The 21,996-nt window shown below is 40.8% G+C and overlaps 2 protein-coding genes across 3 annotated transcripts; both read left to right on the top strand.

Annotated features, from left to right (window-relative positions):
* The first annotated feature begins 5,930 nt into the window (after positions 1-5,930).
* On the top strand, positions 5,931-15,301 carry xkrx (XK related X-linked). Of its 2 annotated transcripts, none has more exons than XM_017698430.2 (4): positions 5,931-6,053; positions 6,516-6,939; positions 12,430-12,695; positions 13,688-15,301. In XM_017698430.2, the coding sequence occupies exons 2-4, from the start codon at positions 6,551-6,553 to the stop codon at positions 14,488-14,490; spliced, it is 1,458 nt and encodes a 485-aa protein (XP_017553919.1). In that variant the 5' UTR covers positions 5,931-6,053; positions 6,516-6,550; the 3' UTR covers positions 14,491-15,301. The 2 variants fall into 2 exon arrangements, with proteins under 2 accessions (XP_017553919.1, XP_017553920.1); XM_017698431.2 differs by having other exon boundaries at positions 5,948-6,053; positions 6,513-6,939.
* Positions 15,302-15,611: 310 nt separating this feature from the next.
* Positions 15,612-21,927, top strand: nox1 (NADPH oxidase 1). Its single transcript, XM_017698426.1, has 13 exons — positions 15,612-15,669; positions 17,054-17,149; positions 17,609-17,719; positions 17,860-17,944; positions 18,373-18,530; positions 18,680-18,861; positions 19,216-19,342; positions 19,446-19,538; positions 19,623-19,864; positions 20,020-20,182; positions 20,334-20,480; positions 20,811-20,935; positions 21,034-21,927. The coding sequence occupies exons 1-13, from the start codon at positions 15,625-15,627 to the stop codon at positions 21,158-21,160; spliced, it is 1,701 nt and encodes a 566-aa protein (XP_017553915.1). The 5' UTR covers positions 15,612-15,624; the 3' UTR covers positions 21,161-21,927.
* Positions 21,928-21,996: the final 69 nt, after the last annotated feature.

Below are 21,996 nucleotides of genomic sequence, written 5' to 3'. Positions count from 1 at the left end.
CCCACTCATGGAGCTGGTTTACCTGCTGACTAAAGTCATACGAGGCACTGACCACAACCCTGTGTCAGCTGTCCATGACAGGAATAGAAACAGTGGCCATGTTCCCATTGCTGTGAACTGTGAACACACACATCAAATCTGTACAACAGTGGCTCTTGGACACAGATACACAGGTCCTCATAGTTTTTCGAGGTGGAATGCCTCCATTAGAGCCCCCTTTTAATTCACTTAACCAATTACCATAGTCCCTGATTACCTGGATGAGGATTTACTGTTGGAGGATGCTTTAATTAGTCGGAATCTAATTCTGAGACATACCATTAAGTCTGTTTAGAGACCATGCTGTCTGCACAGTATAATATTACACATTCTGTCCAGTACAATATAATACTGTAATGGACTGGCTACTATGGAATAATAAACATGAACACTTTCAAACACAAACAGTGGCCAATGGCCTATATACAGTCACTACCCTGTCACTGTGTGCAATAACAAATGAAAGGAGAATGCCATGAAGGACACTAGCCCACATTTTATTCATCCAATGAGTTACAATGTACCACACGTTAATATTATGAAATCAAATCACATATAAAAACATTTAAGACAGACCCTCTGCCAAATTGGATTCCATATTGTTTTTAATGTCTACTAAATAGGAAATAATAATGATATGGTGAGTAAATATCGCTCTTAGGCCTGGCTAAACAGTAAGATTTTCAGCCTAAACAAAGTGTGTGACAGTTCCTGAGTCACATACTAAAAAGAACGCTACACAACAAAGGACTCTGAAGGATAAAGCTTTGCTCCCTGCTGTTATTTTCATAAATCTGGGCACTAATAAGGCTTCACATTATGAGCGCATACCAAATTGTAACAGACTTCAATTCATAAAACAAGGCTAATGTGATCAAATCCTTCCATTCTAAAGAGAACTCTGGACTAACTCTGGAGTGGGTTTGAGTTATTTAAAGGCTTCTAGACCAAGTAATAGTACATCCTTCATTTCCTTTATGTAGTCATATCATTTGGTTTTACTGTTTATGTTTACAATAGGCTCATGCATGGTTGATTAGCCAAACATGGACCAAACCAAGATGTTTAGATGAGTTATATAGATCATTCTACTGAATTGATTAGTCAGAGTTCAAAACAAATTTCAGTCTTTGAACTGACTCGGACTTTAGACTAAAATCATTTTCCTTGTGGAACCTTATGCTTTAATTCTGTCTATTGTATTAAAACAAGTGATTAAACATTCCATTTTATCTCTATCAAAAGAGTCAGGACACTAACAAAAAACAAATCAAATGACAGTAAAAATATTAGTGAAATTCTAGCTAATTTTGAGCATGACTCAAAGATGTCAGCCAGTACAAGACTAGCTAGCACAGCTTTGAACAGTTATACATACATAAAAACATAAAAACGTTTCAGTGGAGACACTTATTAAGATTGCACAGATTTCCAGACTTTCAGACTAGATTTACCTCAAAACTATTTGATTTAACTGCTCACAACATGGTCATGAGGGACAGGGATGTGGTCTCATTTTCTGCTCCAAAATGCAAGGGTGAGTCTAAAATAAGGCTGTGCCTATGGACTAACACTGTGCATTTTGGTAGTGATGTGAAAACACGGGGCAACATTTTTTGAATACAGGTTTATAATGTAAAAATTACCTTTGTGTATCTAAATCCTTTGAATTCACTGTAAGAGAAATCAAACAGCTCTTTAGAAAATGTAAGTATTATTTTCACAAGATGAAATTTAGGGGTCCAGGTTTGGAACAGTCACTGGAACTTTAGTCCAAGTTTCTGTTATAGTAAGTGTCTGTAATAGTTTTCTTTTCAATTATTGCTTATACGTGTGAATAATACTACATTTGGTAGATTTAAATTAGATCATAGATATTGGCAGTGTGAATATGACCTAATTTTATAGATAGATAGATAGATAGATAGATAGATAGATAGATAGATAGATAGATAGATAGATAGATACTTAATTGATCCCAAAGGAAATTTAGCAGCCAGTAGTAGACACACAACATTGTACAGTTACCGTAATAAGGGTGTAGACATATAACAACAATAAATATACCAGATCCTATCTACAGGTATATATACAAATAGAGAAAAATACAACAGTCTGTGATAATATCTATAACCTGAGATGAGAGATGCAGTGCAATAATGACTGTACAAGAATTTACAGGTAATGGCATATAATGACCACAGAATAAATAAATAAATATGTGCATATATTGTACCAAATAAAGTGTCTAGTGTCCAGATGTGCAAGGTGCACAATGAGGTATGCAGAAAGTGCACTATGCGCTGTCTATTTGTGCAGATGGATAAGGAAACACAGAATAAGCATGAGATTCAGATACAGTCCTCCTTTCTCTCCACCCTTCTCTGCTGCCCCCCCTGGGAAGAGTTGAAGAGCCTGATGGCTCTGAGGACAAAGGATTTCCTGAAACTGTTGGTTGAGCAGCTCTGTGACAGCAACCTGCCACTAAACATGCTGCTCCTGTCCATGATGATTGTGTGCAGTGGGTGGCCATCATCCTCCATAATGGAGAGCAGTTTGTATAATGTCCATCTCTCAGCCACCTTGACCACAGAGTTCAGTTCTGTACTGACCACCGACCCCGCTCATCTGACCAGCTTGTCCAGTCACATCTCGTCTCTCATTTTTATGCTTCCTCCCCAGCAAGGAAGGACCTCAGCCTCCTCAGAAAATAGAGCCTGCTTTGACCCTTCCTGTACAGAATGTCTGTGTTGGCTGACCAGTCCAACCATCATCCAGGTGCAGCCCGAGATACCTGTAGGTCATTACCCTCTCCACTTCAACCCCCTCAAAAGAGATTGGTTGTGTGGGTGGCCTAACCCTGCAAAGATCCACATCTCCTTGGTCTTGGCAGTGTTCAGAAGCAGGTTGTTCCCACGGCACCACTCCACAGAGTCCTTCATTAGGATCTTGTACTCCTCCTCCTGCCCTCCCCTTACACAAGCCACAATGGCAGTGTCATCTGAAAACTTTTGCATGTGGCACGTCTCAGAGTTGTACTGAAAGTCTGAGGTGTACAGTCTCTGATGTACAGTCCTTCAGCCTGACATACTGAGGTCTGCCAGTGAGGTAGTCAGTAATCCAGGAGACCAGGTGTGGATCCTCTTGCATGTTAACCAGCTTGTCTCTCAGTTGGAGGGGCTGAATGGTATAAAAGGCACTGGGAAAATCAAAGAACATGACTCTTACAGCACAACCACCTTTGTCCAGATAAGAGTGGGCATGATGGAGGAGGTATAGCATGGCATCCTCCACTCCTACTTTCTCCCTGTAAGCAAATTGCAGGGGGTCTGCTGTGTGTCGGACCTGGGGTCTGAGAAGGTGTAGGAGAAGGCGCTCCAGTGTCTTCATGACATGGGATGTTACAGCAACAGGCCTGAAGTCATTGAGTTCACTGGGTCGCCCCCTCTTGGGTACTGGAATGATGCATGATGTCTTCCACAGTGTGGGAACTCTCCCCAAATGAGACTCAGATTGAAGATGTGCTGTAGGGGTGCCCCCAGCTCAGCAGCACAGGTCCTAAGTAGTCTAGGACATACTTTGTCCATACCAGCTGCCTTCCTTGTGTGGAGTTTCCTCAGCTCACCTCTAACTTGATCTGCAGTGAAGAGGTGCAGAGGGGAGGAGGGTGCTTTAGCGATACTGCAGATCAGATCAGATGCTTTTCTCTGTGCCGTCAGCTTTAGGGAGGGCGGCATGAATATCAGTAGGAACAGATGAGGTGTTGATATCCAGGCAGACAGAGACTGAAGCACCAGGAGCTGAGAAAAAGGGAGGGTGCGGAGGTGATTGCTGGACATACAGGCGCTGTGGAAATCTGAACAGGGCAGTCTAACCCATTATGGAAGATGTTGAACTCGTTGGCTCTCTCAGCTACACCGTCTAATGCACTGCCCATCCTCTGCTTACAGCCTGTAATGGTTTTCATACCATTCCATACCTCCCTCATGTTATTCTCCCATCCCATATTCTTACACCCGTCATGCAGTGTGTAATCCCCTCAATGTCCTCCCTGTATGGCTCCTGCAGGACACTTCATTCCGTGGACTCGAAACAATCCCTTCCTAAGACCATTTCCTAAAGGAGCGTGTGGTTACAGGCTGTCTCCGGACACAGGGTTTGTACTGAGGTTGCAAGTAAACCAGGTTGTGGTCAGATTTTTCCAGAGGGGCCAGGGGTGTGGCGATGTATGCATCCTTCACACTGGCATAAAGGAGATCAATTACCCTGCTCTTGCTAGTTGCAAAAGCAACAAAACAATAAACAAACCTAATTACAAATTAAGGTCAGTTAATTGGTTCATTTCATCATGTCCTCATACTACACAGGCTAAACAGAAAGCAAACGTCTTTATCTTATCTTACAGCCTGATATGACACAGCCTCGACCGTCTCATCATAAAACTAATCAGTTGTTGAGGGCTGGCATGAAAACAAATGCTCTTATTTGCATTTTGGCTGAATACGTTGGGATACTGAAAAGATGTCAGACTGTTTTTTTTCTGATATATATATATATATATATATATATATATATATATATATATATATATATATATGCACGTGTATATAGTGCTGTAATGCTACTGAGGAAAACACCTTTGATTTCCTGATTGAGAGAGTTACTGGTAACATAAAACTGTATGCCTATCTATAAAGAAGTACAGTGAACAGTTTTACTGTGATTTCATAAACAAATTCACAAGAAGGAATGCAGTCTGGCCTCACTGGAGTAAAGCCACAAAACTAAATACTTTCCCTTATGTAGAGAATGGTCTAGACATAGGTAGTGGTGATTCAACTGTGAAGCAGTGTTTTATTCCTGTGACAGTGACCTTGGACTAGGATTAACAGGGAAGCCTAAAAAAGGAGGTAAGGACATCTACCTGTGGAAAATAAAGCTTATCTGTGTAACTCAATTCATCAAAGAACCCCATCTACTTTTTTGTTTAATTAAGTACCATTTGGGGGGGAAAAGTGTCAGTTAGTGACACTTAGAGTGGCTTTTTCAAAAGTGACCAAAAGTGTCCAAAAATACACACTTCTAACCTAAATAGTGAGCAAAATTACTATTCCATAAAGATAAGTGTATTTGAAAGTGAACAGTATTTATGAAATAGCAGATAACAAATATCCAAATTTGATTGATCAAAATCAAAAGTGTGCCAACACTGGAAGGCATTCAGTCCTGTAATTCCAGTAGTGCAGGTGGGGCTTTTGAGGTCAACTTTGAGAAAATCGCAGGTAGCCTATCAGATCAAATAAGGAAGAGAATAGAATGAGCTACCAAGTAGTAGTGCGGTATATAGCACTCAGTTTAAGTAAAGTCCTGTTCCATTTGCTGCATTCGTGGTCCTGTGGTCCTCATTTGCGTGTGCATGTGAGTTAGGCTGTTAGGCTGTGAGGTCTTCCGTTTGTCATTTTGGTGCTCTAAGCGTAATCATCTCCTCATAATGTACACGTTGGTGACGTCAACAGCATAGGAGTAGAGCAGTGGTTCCCAGACTGGTTCTCTGCAAATCCCGGACAGCCCAGATTTTTTCGTTCCAACCTAATTTGCAACACAAAGGAAGAGAGCGCTAAAAAAAACCCGTCCTTAAAAATAAAAGAAGACGTTTTAGAGGCGGGCAAAAGTCAGTACATGTTGATGGATGATTCCAGGAAAACAGGAGTTTTGGCTATTGAACGATATATGATGAATCATGCGTGACATTACCAGAGACATGAGCTAATAAGGCTGCTGGTGTTCTCAGAAGATGCATGTTTTTTATCAGTCAAAGTAAGCAGGACACCGATCAATAAGCGAGCACCTACTACTCGATTTGCCTGCACACCAGGCGCGCACTAGGACCCGTGGGAAGGCAAAGCAGACCAGCGGCGCTGTCAGTAAAACTGCATGTTGGGACACACCTGGCTCTGCTGATCAGACTCAGAGCTGCAGCGCCGGTTTTCCGCTCGGCAGTTGTTGGAATGCTGGTGAGACTCTTCTTCACTACACTGTTTACACTCGTTTAGTACGTTTGATTTGGGGCGTCGTGCCAAGTCACTTCGAACGAAGTTATGAGGCGCCAAAAAAACACGTTTCTGGCGATTTTGGTAGCCTTTAATGTAGTGTGCTGAAGTAGCCGTCTGCTTGTTTTGGCTCGACCAACTTGGCGGTGGGTGGTGGGGGTTCTTTATTTCAGCGGCCAGTGGGGGTCATCGTGGCTCAAAACGTGCTGGCAGGCGTGCCCAGCTCTCTGTTAAGCTTTGTTCTATGAAAGCTGTGAAAGAAATTGTGTGTAAAATCGCTAAAATATTACAGATATCAAAGCCACGTGAGCCACACCAGAGGACTCAGACAGTGTCAACAGCGATCGCTTCGGCTGGAGCTAGCAAGCTTTCGAGCGAGCGCCAGTGTTGCTTGTTTGTCGTTTTTAATTGTGGTGTTTAAAGCAGGGCCAGACGACCGCCTGCCATGAAGACTAACCCGGATGACCATCAGGTCGACGCTGTGGAGCCGTGGGGCTGATATGATGGACGAGGCTGTGGTGGACAGCTGCATTACGGAGCTGCCGCAGGGCGCCGTGGCGTCCGGCGAGAACGGCGACGCGGTGCTGGTCATCAACCACAGCAGAGTCACGCCGCCTCTCAGCGTACTTTGGGCCACCGTTCTCTACTGCGCAGAGTTCATCTGCGCCGCCGTGCTCTGCAGCATCTACCACAACAACGGCGACAAGATATGGATGGGCATGACCATCGCCTTCGTCCTGGTGCCCTCCGTGCTCACCCAGTTGACCCTTACCTTCGTCCACCGGGATCTGGGGAGAGACAGGCCGCTGGTGTTGTTTATGCATCTGCTTCTGTTGGGACCACTTATCAGGTTGGTCTGCCACATCAGCACAATATTGGCACATTTTAACAGTTTAGACTAGTATGTAGTCCATGGTGGTTTAAGCTGGTTTATGCCAGTTTAGTGCTGGTGAAGTGCTGGTTCACCCAGGTTGGTCATGCTGGTCGACTAGCATCCCAAACACAGGTCTGTGCTGATTTTTCTAGCAGAGTGTGCTTACTCAACCTTCAGTCCGAAAAGGTCTGTCCTTACCAAAGGTAAGACTTTTCTTTTGAGACGTACTTTCTAGTTCGATAACTGGATCATTTGTCTGAGTTGGATGTCTTTGGCCAGAAGTGAAGTTTGGTCATAGGAATGTTGCTCATGCCATTCTGTATCCAGTAGGAGCATTCCTTGTACTATAAACGTCCAGTGGGAATGTTCCTTATACCATTTAATGTCTAATATGAAAGTTCCTTGTAGCGATGCACCAATATGTGAGTTGTGGCTTATCCCAATATTAAATTGTTGTCCTTTAAATTTCTACCAGTGCAGATACTGCTACAAAAACATTTATTAAATATGGAAAGTGAGACTTGTCTGCCTGGATCAATATTATGGAGAAATGTAACATTTTAGCACAGTCACCCAGTATCACCTAAACATTTCTTCATTTCAGGAGTACAGTATATCACTAAACATAGGTCAAATCTAAACATATGTCAGTTATGTTTTTTTTAAGCCAAATACTAAGCCTGACAGTTTGGATATGATTCAGATATTATCGTGCATCTCTAGTTTCTCGCAAGTCCAGTAGAAACGTTTTGTGTACCTTCCTGTTGGCCTGTCATTGAGGAGGAATTTCAGATATTTCTAAACTCCTGCGTAATTAAATGGTTAAGATGTGAACAGAATCATTCAGAGTTGTTTGATGTGAAATGTTTAATTCTAGAGAACCTTACTGAGACAGAATTATTCACAGTGCTGGTGGTAGGAACCAGCCTCTAAAAGCTCCCTCACAGGAAGTTCTTACATGGAACCTTTATGAATAGGCTGCCGGATGCGTGATTTTAATATTTTTAAAATCTGTTCATGGTGGAGAGGTACATGCAGGGTGTTCTGAGGCAAAATAGTCCTCAAAGAAAATGTATGTTATCAGATTTACTACTATTTTACCATCACCAGCATTGAATACAAAAACTCAGTTCACTGGTGGCTTTGGATAGTGAATAAAATGGCTATATTTGTGATGTAGACATTACAAGCCCTGGTTCCTCAACACCACTGTAAAGAAATCAGGGTCGGTAAGTTTCTCTACAATTTACCATTTCAATCCACTCTGATGTACTTTATTTACATACTAAGCAGTGTATTATGCAAATATTTAAAATAAATCTTTGAAATCCCCCTTTAAGTCTTGCTAACTGTGAGATCTTTCTTCCGTGAAATGTACCCAAGCAGGGCAGCAACTCTGTCACTGTGTCAAAAAAAAAAAAAAAGTGCCTAATTGCAGAAGCCTTTGCCAGAACATGTCTACACAAGGCCATCAAATGCTTGAGTTACAGTCTTCTTTGTAGTTGATTCTGTTTCCTTATAATTTTTAGTAGACAGGGCTGTTCCATTGTCTCACAAATGCATATTCATTTCCTATGTCACCCTGTAAGGAATGCCCTATGTGAAGTGAAGTACTGCATTTCCTCTCGCTGTCCGTCACAGGGAGTAAGAGGACAGTCAAGTAGACCAGTAACACACTAATATCAGGTCACTTGATGTTGATGCATCATGTTTTTTTGTTTTTTTTTGGTTCACTTTATTACGACATGTACTATATGTGACTGTTTAGTCATACCCAAAGCAAGCTAAGCTAAAGTAAATTCTGAATTTTCACTGTTGAAGGTTTCTTTTTCTTTCTTTCTTTCTTTCTTTCTTTCTTTCTTTCTTTCTTTCTTTCTTTCTTTCTTTCTTTCTTCCTTTTTTGGTAAAATCAGTTTTTTGTGGTTTCAGTCTTTCAGAGTTCCACACTGTACCTTGTTAAATAGACATGACTCATTTTCAGGCTGAGAGCTTGGTTACAAGGCGTAGTCTAGGTAGATATTCAAATGTCAACATTCCCTGGGAACGTTTACTGGTTGTGTTTGAAATCCAGGGGACATAAACACAGGAACAAAAGCCTCTTATGACACAAGGCAGCTGTGTTTTAATTGTCTCAATTAATTAGCGAGGACAATTTATTAGTGAGTATAATACCATGACTACAGTTGCATGTAATGTTTTCAAATTTTAGCTAAGGTCTTCAGAAGTGGTTTCCTTTGTGCCTGTTGTGAGTTTTGGAGGGTCTAAGCCTTGTGAGAGGAATGCTGCATTAAAGCCTGTTGTGTTGAGACCTGCAGGTCAGGCAACTTCTGTGTATAGTGCTGCTGCTGAATAGTCAAGCAGGGAACCAGAGTTCAACGATGGATGTTACTGTCTACAGGAAATGCTGTGTCAATGCTGATCTTCCTGTGTTAACCACATGGGTTGTTACAATTTGGCTTAATATTTTTGGATTACATTATGCAGACAAATTGGTATTGTAGCTAAATAAAGTCTGGTTACAGCATGCACTAGAAGAATATTGAGCAATATGGGGTGGATAAGCTTAAAATACCACCAGTGGTATGACTGTGTCATTAATTAGCTGTTGGACTGCCAATTATATGCAAGGGTGTTTTGTGTTTCTAAATGGGCTGTTTATTTATTTTATTTCACATTGAGTAATCTAAATTCTTCAGAATGAGCAGAACAAACTAACTGAGAGCAGCCAATGTTAATTTAACAACTCGTTTGGCTTCCTCAGACATTGAACCCATAAAGAAGAAGGAGAGGAAAATAAAAATGAAACCTGCTTGTCAGTCTCACACCAGAAATTAATTCTGGTCCTAAGCACAAGATTCCATCACCTTTTGGTTTTAAACAGAGTCAGGGAGTAGTTTGAAAAAGTCACTTGACATTTGTAGTGAAATTGGGTCATTGTTCAGCTTGTTTATTTGTTTGTTTTAATACATGTGCTCTGTTATTACCCATCCCAAAAGCAGCTTGTTCGTTTTTGTAATTTATTGCTTTTAGATGCTATCCAACCTGACACATTGAAAGGTTCAGCCACAGGCTACAATTTGGGCACCCGTTGCTCATCATCTTCCATTTTTCCTCAGATTAAGGGTTGTGCACACAATATGTTTTACTCGAAAAACTTACCCTCAATTTCATATGTAGCTCCATTATTTTGTCCAGCCCCTGCACATTTGTGTTATTCTCCCACAAAGTGCACAAATGTGATTTATCAAGAATGTGATCTAATTTGAGATCACCTGCTGTCTGCTCTGATGGGTGTGACTCATCTACCCTACAGCTTATGATTACAATGCTGATGATCACATTGCTGTGTTTCAGCTTCACACCTGACAATAGCCTCTTGCAGTGGTCTGAATATTACACCTTTTTGTCTTGCAGAGATTGGAGCTTATTGTTACGGTCATCTGGCATGACTCTGTTATTCATAACAACGTCCTGTCTCTGGTTTACCCTGGAACCTCTGGGTAAGGTGTATAGCTGTGCAGAACAGAGAGAGACTCGCGTTTATCAGATTATGCATGACTTTTTCTCTGTAGTCATATTTTACTCAGATTCCCTAGATGTCGTTTGTAAACTGAAATAGGTTGTATGTTGTATATTTTTCCCAGCATCTGAAGACGTTTTCCATGATGTTATTGTGACTGGGATTATACCACTTTTCTTCTTTTTTTTATATAAACCAGTGAGGACTGATCTAGCAAAAGGAAGCATGAAAATATCAGAACTTGCTGTAGCCACTGGCCAGAGAAAACTAGAACCTTGCATTTAGAGCTGCTGTGAAATCCCATAAGGATTTATGGTTTGCTTTCAGGAATGTCTGCAATATCTTGTCCCTGAGAATGCGTTCCCTGCTTTCTTTTACATGTTCTTAATTCAAGGGAGCTTATGAAAAGGCACCCGTGTAACATTTTGTGATACAATATGAATGTGAAATGCCTGAGAATTGTGGAAAATAATTACAAATATTTGAATAATTGTGATCTGGTATTTATGCCGTAATTGTGACAGCCCTAGTGATTATATTCCAGTATTTTGAAGGAAAAAGGAGTGGGCCCCATTTACCAACTATTCTTAGGAAGAAATTTCTTCTTAAAAGACCTACTTTTGCAGTTTTATGAAGTTTCTGGCATTCCCCAATGTTTTCTTATCTGGGATTTGTTCTTTGGTAAGCATGAAATCTTACGCACACTTGAGTGCAAAGGTGTAGACAGTTCTGCGGTTTAAGAACACGTCATGAATCTGACAGACTTTTTATGACCATTCTCAAGAACGAATTTAAGAAGGAAAAATTGACAAATGAGGCCCAGTGTTCTTAGTACACATGGTGCTCTCTGTGTCTTTAATTGTGTTTTGTGCAAAACAGGCCTCTGTGCTTTTTAAGTCAATGTGTGAGACCTGCTGTAAAGTCTTTTTGGTTTACCACTCAGGTTTCAAAATTTTTGTTCTAAGCATTGTTTTCGTTCACAGCTGAGGTAGTACATTTGTCTAAGCCTTTTACTGAGCTTGAACTGGACTCTCCAGCTGCATTGTCAGCAGATTAGTTTGTCAGAGTTGCTTGAAGCACAGTCTGCATTTCACGCATGTGACCAGGATTCTACCCTTTTGATAAGGGTCGGCCGTGAGCCGAAATGATCCTGCAGATAAGACGATTCTGAAGAAAGAGCTGAACGGCTGCCCCGCCCTCCACTTCCTTCAGTCATGGACTTTTATGTGTAGACGAAGCAGCTGCAGCTGAGACATCAACTGAGTGTTGAAATGCTTACTCTGCCTGTGAGTTGGCGAGTTGGCCAGCGCCTACAGTGCAGCTGTGTGATGTCACCACAGTGCAGCTGCAGAGTGAAACCAACACTGGAATGTTTTGTCCTTTCATTAGGCCTAGTGCATTCCGAACACTGAACCACTGTAGTTCAACTGTTTGGCTCACCTAGGCTCTGTGTGAGCTCTCCTCTGTGTGTCTAGTATTTATGTGCTGCCTGAGTGACACCTCCCTGTAAATGACTTTGCAAAAGCACTGTTTCATGGAACAAGAGTACGCCCTGCTTGTATTTCAGTAAATAGGAGTGGTAAGTCAAGCTTGAATATTTCTTGCACACCAGGGCCCTCTTGTGGAAGTAAATAGTAATGACTACAATAGTATTATTGCAGTGTCAAATTTAGTTTGCTCTGCATGTTCCACATAAATGTCTTTTTAGCTTTATATTTGCAATTAAATAAAAAAAATAACAATTAAAGCCTCTTTGTTTCTAATTGAACCTTTCATAGTCTGTTTACAAGCTGTTCATTTGAAGGTCACTTGGAGAAAAAAAAAAAATTCTTTTTCATTTTATTTGAAAACTATTGGCTGCCATGCACCAGTGGTCTCTGATCTCTTACTGGCCTTTCAGCTATGAGTTGCACCCTTGACTGGCCCTGTGTCTTTTTACCCTACAGGTGTGTAGAAGCTTTGGTAATTTACTGTAAGGCTGGCAGAAAGGAAGAGCCATATGTGACAATCACAAGGAAGCGAAAGCTGAAAAATGGCAAAGCTGTCGGCTCCCCTATGGAATGGGAGATTGGACACTCTGAGCGCAAGCTGGCTGTCCACCGCAATGCCTTCAAGCGTACAGCTATCATCCAGGCTTTCCTTGGCTCCACCCCACAGCTAACGCTACAGCTATATGCTGCCATTCAGGAGAAGTACCTCCTTTCCACCAGAGGTGAGAAGCTGAGCAATGCATTTAATTAATGTACAGAAGGCTGTACCAAATACTGAATTTTCTGCTAGGTACACTTACCTTGTACCATTACTCATTTGCCAATTTATCAGGTTGGCTTACCATGTAGGTACTCTTTCTAGGTGTACAATTACTGACTGCTATCCATCTGTTGCTGCACATCAGTTACTCTCTACTCTGTCAATCATTGGAAACCATAAGACCACCATAGACCACATATTATATGGGTGGTGAACCATTCTCACCACAGCAGTGACATCAGCATGGTAGAATATGGTGTGGTTGTGTCATGCCCAGAGGTGTTGCTTGGGTTTTACATCATATACATTGCTAGCCACTTTGGACACACTTACCCTGTTTGTACAGGATACACACCACACCAACAGTAACGCTGAGGTGTGTTAAAAAAAATAAATAAATAAATAAAAAACACAACAACACTGCTACTGATTCAGTTGTGTTAGCACAGCATCCAGTATACTATTTTTGTGTCACCGCTGTGTTGAGAATGGCAGAAAGGTAGAGCCATGTGTTCATGTATGCATGTATGTGTAGTTACCAGGTGTGTCTGTGGTAACTATGGTGAATGTAGCGATGCAGCAATATTGGGATTGTGGATAAGTAACAATATTTTATGTTTTTCATATACATAAAATCCTGTGCAGAGTTGTTACGCACGTCATATAATAAGTGCAAATAAACAAATATATTAAAAAGCATCAGGAATGTTGTTTGAAGAACATAAGTTTGTTTCCTGATTTCTTCTCAGAGCCCAGAACCATCTCAGATTTGTTAAATGCTTTCACCAGAACACTTGCTGCAACATAATGAAGTATTGATTGATGCTGATGCCGATAATTTTTGTATATGCAATCATCTGCCAATACCAATATGATTCTGGTATCATTGTGCCTTCATAGTTAAATGCTGTATGTTTATTTCCTAACACAAACATCTCACATTTGTTTTTCCAGTTGTCTTGATGGTCATCTCCTTGATATCAATCATTTATGGGGCACTGGTCTGCAGTGTGCTGGCCATTCAGATCCGCTACGATGACTACAAGGTGCGGCTGAAGCCTGCCGCCTACTTCTGCATGGTGCTGTGGCGTGGCTTGGAAATTACCACCCGTGTCGCCTCCCTGGTGCTCTTCAGCACTGCCCTCACCTTCTGGGTGATCCCAGTGGGGCTAGCCAACCTGTTCATCTTCTTCTTCCAGCCCTGGGTGGAGTTCTGGGCCAGGAAGGCCTCCATGCCTGAGAATATTGAAAAGAACTTCAGCAAGCTGGGCACCACGGTGGTGCTATGCATGGTGACACTCCTCTATGCGTGCATCAACATCTTCTGCTGGTCAGCTGTGCAGCTGAACCTGGCCGATCATGATCTCATCGAGAAGCAGCCTCGCTGGAGCCACCTGGCTGTCTATTACACATTTCGCTTCTTTGAAAACGTAGTGCTTATCATCTTGTGGTTTTCATTTCAGTCGGACTTCTATGTGTATGTGTGTGTACCGCTGTTGGTGGTGCAGCTGATCGTTTGCTATGGCCTAGCAGTGCTCTTCATGCTCCTTTTCTATCAGTTCTGCCACCCAGCCCGTAAGCTTTTCAAACACAATGTGGAGGACTGCCTGCGTTGCGTATGCTGTCAGAAGAAAGGCCAGTTGCAGCCTCAGGACGATGGCGTGCTAGTTCCAGAGGACTTGCAACACCCAGACCTCAACACCCAGCTGGGGGAACGAGAAACAGATATTCTGGATGATACTACGGAGGCTGCTTGACCACGTTATTCCTTTGGTCACATTTAGGGCCAAGTCTAGCATATTTGCACCAATCAATGCTCAGGACTGTCTTATGTTTAATGATGACCAGGTGATCAACTACACTAAATATGCTGCATTATATGAACAGTCTTGTGTAAATTCAGTATTTTTAGCATAAGGATTTGTAATTGCACCATAAAAAGTGACAGTGCTCTATTTTTAGAATTCACTGCTTTGGTGTGGAAATCAAAGAAGGTCATGGATTGATAGGATGCTAGTCAACTAGGAATGTCCTTTGTTCAGTTAGCCAGGGTTGGTTCACAAAAGCAGCATTCAGAACAGGGTAGTCCTACAATGTGTTGACCAGGTGTGTTGGCAAAATGCCATGTGTCTGTCTCTGAATGAAGAAACCTGGTAATTTAGGGGATGCCCTGCTTTACTGTCTTGTCAGGCAAGCGTAAAAGGTAAGCCAAAGCGCAGATGATCCAGTGGTTCGTTTCCCTCAAGTGCACTTTTGAAACTTGCATATCTGAGAAGTTGTGACTCTTCCTTTGAATTTAATTTCCTTTAAGATGTAGAGGAAGTCAAACAATGAAGCTCTGTTGAGCATGACACTGTAGTTTTAAATGGCTGTTCCTGCAGAACACATAATCTGAAAAAACACTGAAATTAATGACTTTGATTTTTAATAGACAAAAAAGGAAGAATGTCTTAATTTGCTAGATTATTTTTTTTTTGTTTTGTTGGTTGTTTTCTTGTGTCTGAATGATGTGCCTCCAATCTACTGATTGCATCTTAAATATAATATTAATAAAATACATCGAAAGTCTGACTGAGTTATTATTAATAGTCATCGCCACTGTTGTAGACCAGAGCTCTGATCAGGCTGTGAGCCAGTGTGGATGGCTGTATCTTGGGTCAAATTAAAGGTGTTCCTTTCACAGCTTCCTTCAGCTAGATTACCTGAAAGACGTCACGTTTATACAATAGGTACAATAGGATTTTTTCCTTGTGAGAGTTTCCTGTAGTTGGTTATTTTTGACCGGCCGGTTTCCTTGAGCCTGTGTAAAGAAGGGGGCGGGGTCTGAAGTGAGGCGCTCAGCATAAAGCTCGCGCGCCGGAGATTCCGCCAGAGCGGAGTTCTGAGCCAAGATGGGGAACTGGATCATAAACCACGGACTGGAATCCTTTATTCTGGTAAGAACGAACAAACGAGCCGCTATTTATTCGTGATTGAATATTTAGCCTACAAATGGGTTACTTTAGGGACCCATGGAGGAATATACTTCGATATATTTATCAAATACATTCCAAAAAGGCAGTTTTTATTTCTGTTCTTGATTAACGTACATTTGCCTTTCGATTATTATTTTTTGTTGTTTTTGAAAGCTCTTACATTTGTTCGTTTTAACTGCTTCATTCCTTGCGATCATTTGCCATCACGTAATCCAAGTTGTTTGTACTGTCTGGTTGAAAATGCAAGTGTACTTATTTTTGTGAGAAAAACAAAAAGAAAACAAACAAACAAAAAAAAGACCTTTAAAACTATGAGCCAGTCCCCCCTAAAATTGCTAGCGGGTTAGTTGATCTCTGTTTATAAGCTGTTTTATTCTTCAGATATTGTTTTCAGACAACCTATATACACTCACTGGCCACTTTATTAGGTACACATTGCTAGTAAAAGGGTGGACCTCCTTTTGCCTTCAGAACTGCCTTAATTCTTTATGGTTGACTTTCAACAAGGTATGTTGAAACATTCCTTAGAGATTTTGGTTGGTTATTTGAGTTACTGCTGCCTTTCTATCATCTCGAATCAGCCAATTCTCCTCTGACCTCTCACATCAACAAGGCATTTTCGTCCACACAACTGCCGCTCACTGGATATTTTCTCTTTTTCGGACCATTCTCTGTGAACCCTAGAGATGCTTAGGCGTGAAAATCCCAGGAGATCAGCAGTTTCAGAAATACTCAGACCAGCCCGTCTGGCACCAACAACCACGCCATGTTCAAAGCCACTTAATTCACCTTTCTCCCCCATTCTGATGCTCGGCCTGCACTTCAGCAAGTTGTCTTGACCACCTCTACATGCCTAAATGCACTGAGTTGCGGCCATGTGATTGGCTGATTAGCTATTTGTGTTAACAAGCAATTGAACAGGTGTACCTAATAAAGTGGAGCGGTGAGTGTATAAGTTAAACACAGAAGACTTTCTTTTAGGGATCCTAACCGTGATTAAGGGTCTCAGTATGTGTAGTAGTCAGTAGTCAGTAGTTATTTACTGCTCAGTAACTCTATTTTTTTTTCTTCACTCCAAACTGTGCTCTGAAACCTCTTATTCAAAAAAGTTTCTTTTTACATCTCAGTTTGTGATCAGTACAGTTATGTCAGTGTTGTGAAAGTCAGTGCACGAAATAGCGTATAAGCTCAAGTTTATGCAACACTAGTTTGTGTCATAAATACTTACATTTTGCTAAATGTAGAAGCTTGACATGTTTCAGCATCAGAACAAAACTAACTGCGCTTACTTTTTGTCTGATGTATAAAAGTACGTGGTTGTATAAAATGTTAATGTTGTTTTTAGGTGGTCTGGATGGGCATCAATATCTTCTTGTTTGTTCGTTTCTATTTGTTCTACGACTCTGGCCCTCAGTTCTTCTACACTCGTCAGCTACTCGGGGTAAGAGTCACCACAGTCCTGCTGATAAAACAATGGGCTGTATCCTGTTTAAAAGGAACTATTTAATGTGTGCATTTTAAGGTGTAAAATTAAGATATAAAATGCATTTAAATATGCTAAGTTCTTCAACCCTACAAATGATTTTCAGCTTTTTTCAAATGTAAATGCACAATTTCTATTTATTTGCTGTTTTTAAACAATTTTTTTTTTAAATGCCATAAAATGTCTTGGCAATTCGTTACTGACTTTAGTCAGAGGTGCTAGATGATGGGAAGCACCAAAACATTTATTCGTTTATTATATGTTTAGTTTTAGTACTTATACGTTTATTACATGTTTAGTACATGTTGTTATGGTAGAAAAGACAGTTAGTTACAAAAGTTACAGACACAGAAATACTGAATGAAATCACTTGAACTAATTAGATGTACATTAAAACAAAAAGTTTTTGGCTTCCAGTCTGCACTCGCCTGGGCCAGAGCTCCTGCCGCAGTTCTCAACTTTAACTGCATGCTCATCCTCCTGCCAGTATGCCGCAACCTTCTGTCTCTGCTCCGTGGCTCATTTGTGGTGAGTTGATGGAATGAGTGTGTGGGTGTGACATTTGTGACTGTGTGTGTACAGGTGCATGAGCACATTGTTCTGTTTGAGAGATAACAGAGATTGCAGTGTGATCCCCTTTTCTTTTTTTGCTTTTGTTCACATTTCAGTGCTGTGGACGAACTATGCGGAAACAGTTGGACAAAAACCTTACATTCCACAAGCTGGTTGCCTACATGATTGCCTTAATGACCGGTAAGCTATATAAAAGTGTCCTATATAGATAACAGACAGGAAATGCCTCTGGCTGTTGAAAAATTCATAGACCTAAGCATTTACCTGATAACCCTGAAATTTGTAGAATTGACACTAAAATAAAGCAGTTTCTTCATCCATGGCGGTTTACTCCAGTTATCAGTTCCCAAAAACGACTCTGTGAACAATGTCAGAATATATTTGGGCTGCAGTACAGGAAGAGGACAATGAATTCTTTTTCAGTGTATAGCTAATTATTTACTCATAGTGGGCTTCATATTCAGCCTATAACAGATTAGCACGTTAGAAGGAATGTCTCAGCCTGGACTGCATATTGAATGAGGTACGATACAGGGCAGCCCATCAGAACACGACTTATAACCAGCCACCAAATTTGGTTGTCTTTTTTTTCCCCCTCCACTGTCTAGCGGTTCACACTGTTGCTCATTTGCTTAACGTGGAATGGTATATCAACAGTCGACATGGACGATATGGTCCTCTGCCTGGTAATCTCTCCATGCTTGAAGATGACGATGACGATGACCATCACACTACTTTCCTGAATCCTGTCCAGTCTGACTCTACGGTGAGTTCTACCACTTTAAAAGTTGTTGTTTTAAGTATATTCTGCATGTTTCTCGTTTCAAACAAATTGAATTAGTTTACAGAGTTGTTACGTGCTATATAAACATGTGTAGGCACCCCACTAATGGCACTAATACACTTGTATCACAGACTCCAACCATATTTGCATTTACCACCATTGCTGGCCTTACGGGTGTTGTAATCACCCTGGCTCTCATCCTCATGATTACGTCCTCAATGGAAGTCATTCGGCGAAGTTACTTCGAGGTCTTCTGGTACACTCATCACCTCTTCATCATCTTCTTTGCAGGCCTCGTCTTTCATGGTGCAGGGTAAGGTATTAAGAGCAAACATTGACATTGCTCGAAGAAATATATTGCTGTCAGGACAAATCCTCATATCTTCATTTTTGTGATTTAGAAAAAAAAAACAGAATTTGAGAAGGGCAGTTGCTCTTTATGATGTTTTAAATTTTTTTGATGTACGGACCAACAGAAAAGGTCCAAAAGTTCCTAGTCCACTTGACTAGGAAATAATGTTTCCCATTTACTTTCTTTAAAATGTAAGATTATTTTCTCCTTTTCTAAAGCTTCCTTTTTCGAGATACAAGGTTTTGTTTCCACAGCAATGATATTATGTATTTCTGCAAAGAACATTGCTGAAGATGCCATTTGCTTTTGATGCAGGCGCATTGTGCGAGGCCAGGTGTCCACTGACCCTCCTCATAATACGACCCTTTGCAAAGATCATCCAGACAAATGGGGCAAGATTTCAGAATGTCCAATTCCTCAGTTTGCTGGAGGGTTTCCTCAGGTAAGAGTTAAGGAATTATAAGAATGTGCATACTAAATGTACCAATTTCTGATCATTGTTTAGGTCTGTTGCATAATCCTATGTGTTGAATATCTTTTCATAGACCTGGATGTGGGTGATTGGTCCTATGGTAATCTACATATGTGAGAGATTGCTACGCTTTATCCGCTACTTGCAGGCTGTGCGGTACAAAAAGGTAAGTCTTTGCTGACACAGAGGAGGGGAAGTAAAGTTTTTGTCAAGTATTTTATGTTAACAATGAATCTCATTTACCTCCTAGATTGTGATGCATCCATCCAGAGTCCTGGAGCTACAGTTGGTGAAGTCTGGTTTCAAAATGGATGTTGGCCAGTATGTCTTTTTGAACTGTCCAGAAATCTCTCAACTCGAGTGGCACCCATTTACAATGACATCAGCCCCTGAGGAAGAGTTTTTCACCATTCACATTCGCCAAGCTGGTGACTGGACTGAGAAACTGATCAAGATGGTGGAAAACCTACCAGAAGGGAGTCAAGGACCAAAGTAAGACACTTTTTGTCTTTTTTCCCTTTTGCATATTTTACACTATTTTTAACTGGTTATTATGAATGTAGTCACAAATACGAATTTATCACAGTCCATACAATAGTACCATATCTCAACAGGGAAAGACTAATTGATTTCTGATTTCCATTCAGAATTGGTGTGGATGGTCCATTTGGGACTGCCAGTGAAGACGTTTTCGATTATGAGGTCAGCATGCTAGTGGGCGCTGGGATTGGAGTGACCCCATTTGCCTCCATCCTGAAGTCCATCTGGTATAAGTTTAAAGATTCCAACCCCAAACTGCGCACAAGAAAGGTGAGAATGCAAAATCTTGCCAAACAAGCAAGTTCTCTAGACCACAGTGTTTTTATTGTTTTTCAGGCCAGAATATCCGGCTGCTTGAGACAACAGATCACTATCAGCGAGACATTTTTCAGTTTCATTTTACATTTGAATTTCTACACAGATTTACTTCTACTGGTTGTGCAGAGAGACACATGCCTTTGAGTGGTTTGCAGACCTGCTTCAGGTGCTTGAGAAAGAAATGGACGAGAGAGGCTTGAAAGACTTCCTAACATATAAACTCTTCCTCACTGGTTGGGACCATACTCATGTAGGTTTGCTGTAAATTCTGTGATACAAACTACTTGGACAACTAAATACTGTTCCTAACTTGTATTTCCATTATTGTGTGCTTTAAATGATTTGAAAATCTTTGTTTTGCTTTACATTGTATCAACATTTCATGATGAAACAGAAATTGTTCAATTTCCATTACTTGGAAAAGAATATCATTTTAATCCGCTTACATTTAATACTAGCAATTTTTCCCCCCTCTCCCGTAAAGTTTTGGAGATGTTTTGTTCTGAACTTTAAACTAAAACAACTGTGAAATGGCTGTGGTAACAGTTGTATGTTTGTGTGTGTTATCTTGTGTTTACAGGCAGCTCATGTGATGGTGCATTTTGATAAAGATACTGATGTTATCACTGGACTAAAACAGAAGACCCACTATGGGAGACCCAACTGGGATAAAGAATTTGAGCAAGTTCGCCAAGAGAACCCATCGTAAGTTCAAAACTTGTTCAAAACTTGTTCCAAACATGTTCATGTCACCTGTTTTTGGCCATATACAGAAATATGTCATTTATAATCCATATCTACAGGTCAGTGGTTGGCACGTTCCTGTGTGGCCCGGCTGCCTTAGCGAAAGTTTTGGAAAAGAAATGTGTGAAATATTCAGACGTGGATCCTCGGAAGACCAAATTTTACTTTAACAAAGAGAACTTTTAGGCAGATTGGTCACAAGCAACCATTTTAACTTGAGGGACAAACTTCTCCAGTCTTTGCACTTTCCGTTATGAGCTTATGCAATGTCAACTTGACAATATGACGGAATACATTCTTGTATTGCTGCCTACGTGAATGTGGAGGTCTGAAGTAATTAACACTACCTCTTCCAGTAAAGAGCCTGATTTATTGTTGCTGCACTCTGTGTGGCATGAGGTTTAGCTATGGCAAGTCTGTAGGTTTCTGCAGGGGCCAGCTGTTTGTAGTGATAACCATTAGTGTAAAATATTTCAAGAAGTTGTTGCTACTCTGTAGCCACATACTATTGACACTATATATGCAATACTATGTATTGAATTATCCAATTTCTGGGATGATTGCAGATTTGCAGTTTTTGAAAGGCAGACAGAAGCCCATAGGTACACTTCACACTGACTATAAATCAGGCTTTAATGCCAGTTGGTGTGTGATTTTCTTTAATCTGGGTGTGGCTTCCTATCTTCTGAGATTCTTATCTGATTGTCAAAGCTATGACGATTAATCAATTCTCACCAATTCGCCATGTTTAAGCAGGTTGCTTTGTAGAAGACCTGTTGAATCAGAAGTTTCTGTGTGTTGGCACGGTGTTTCTTCACCTATGCTTCTCAGAAAAGGTTTACCAGGATATACATAGGGAAGAAAAAGATTCCTGGAAACCAAGAGGCTTTTCATTACAGCCAGGCCAATTGCTCTAGATAAACCACTTCCTCAATAAATGTTATTTTCTCGTATGGTTTGATTGTGTAATCCTGTGTTTGAAAAAGGGTTCTGACAATAGATATTTTTTTCTTTTTATTGAA

Source organism: Pygocentrus nattereri, chromosome 8, assembly GCF_015220715.1.
Source record: "Pygocentrus nattereri isolate fPygNat1 chromosome 8, fPygNat1.pri, whole genome shotgun sequence".
Taxonomy (NCBI): domain Eukaryota; kingdom Metazoa; phylum Chordata; class Actinopteri; order Characiformes; family Serrasalmidae; genus Pygocentrus; species Pygocentrus nattereri.
This window is presented reverse-complemented; position numbering and strand designations above follow the sequence as displayed.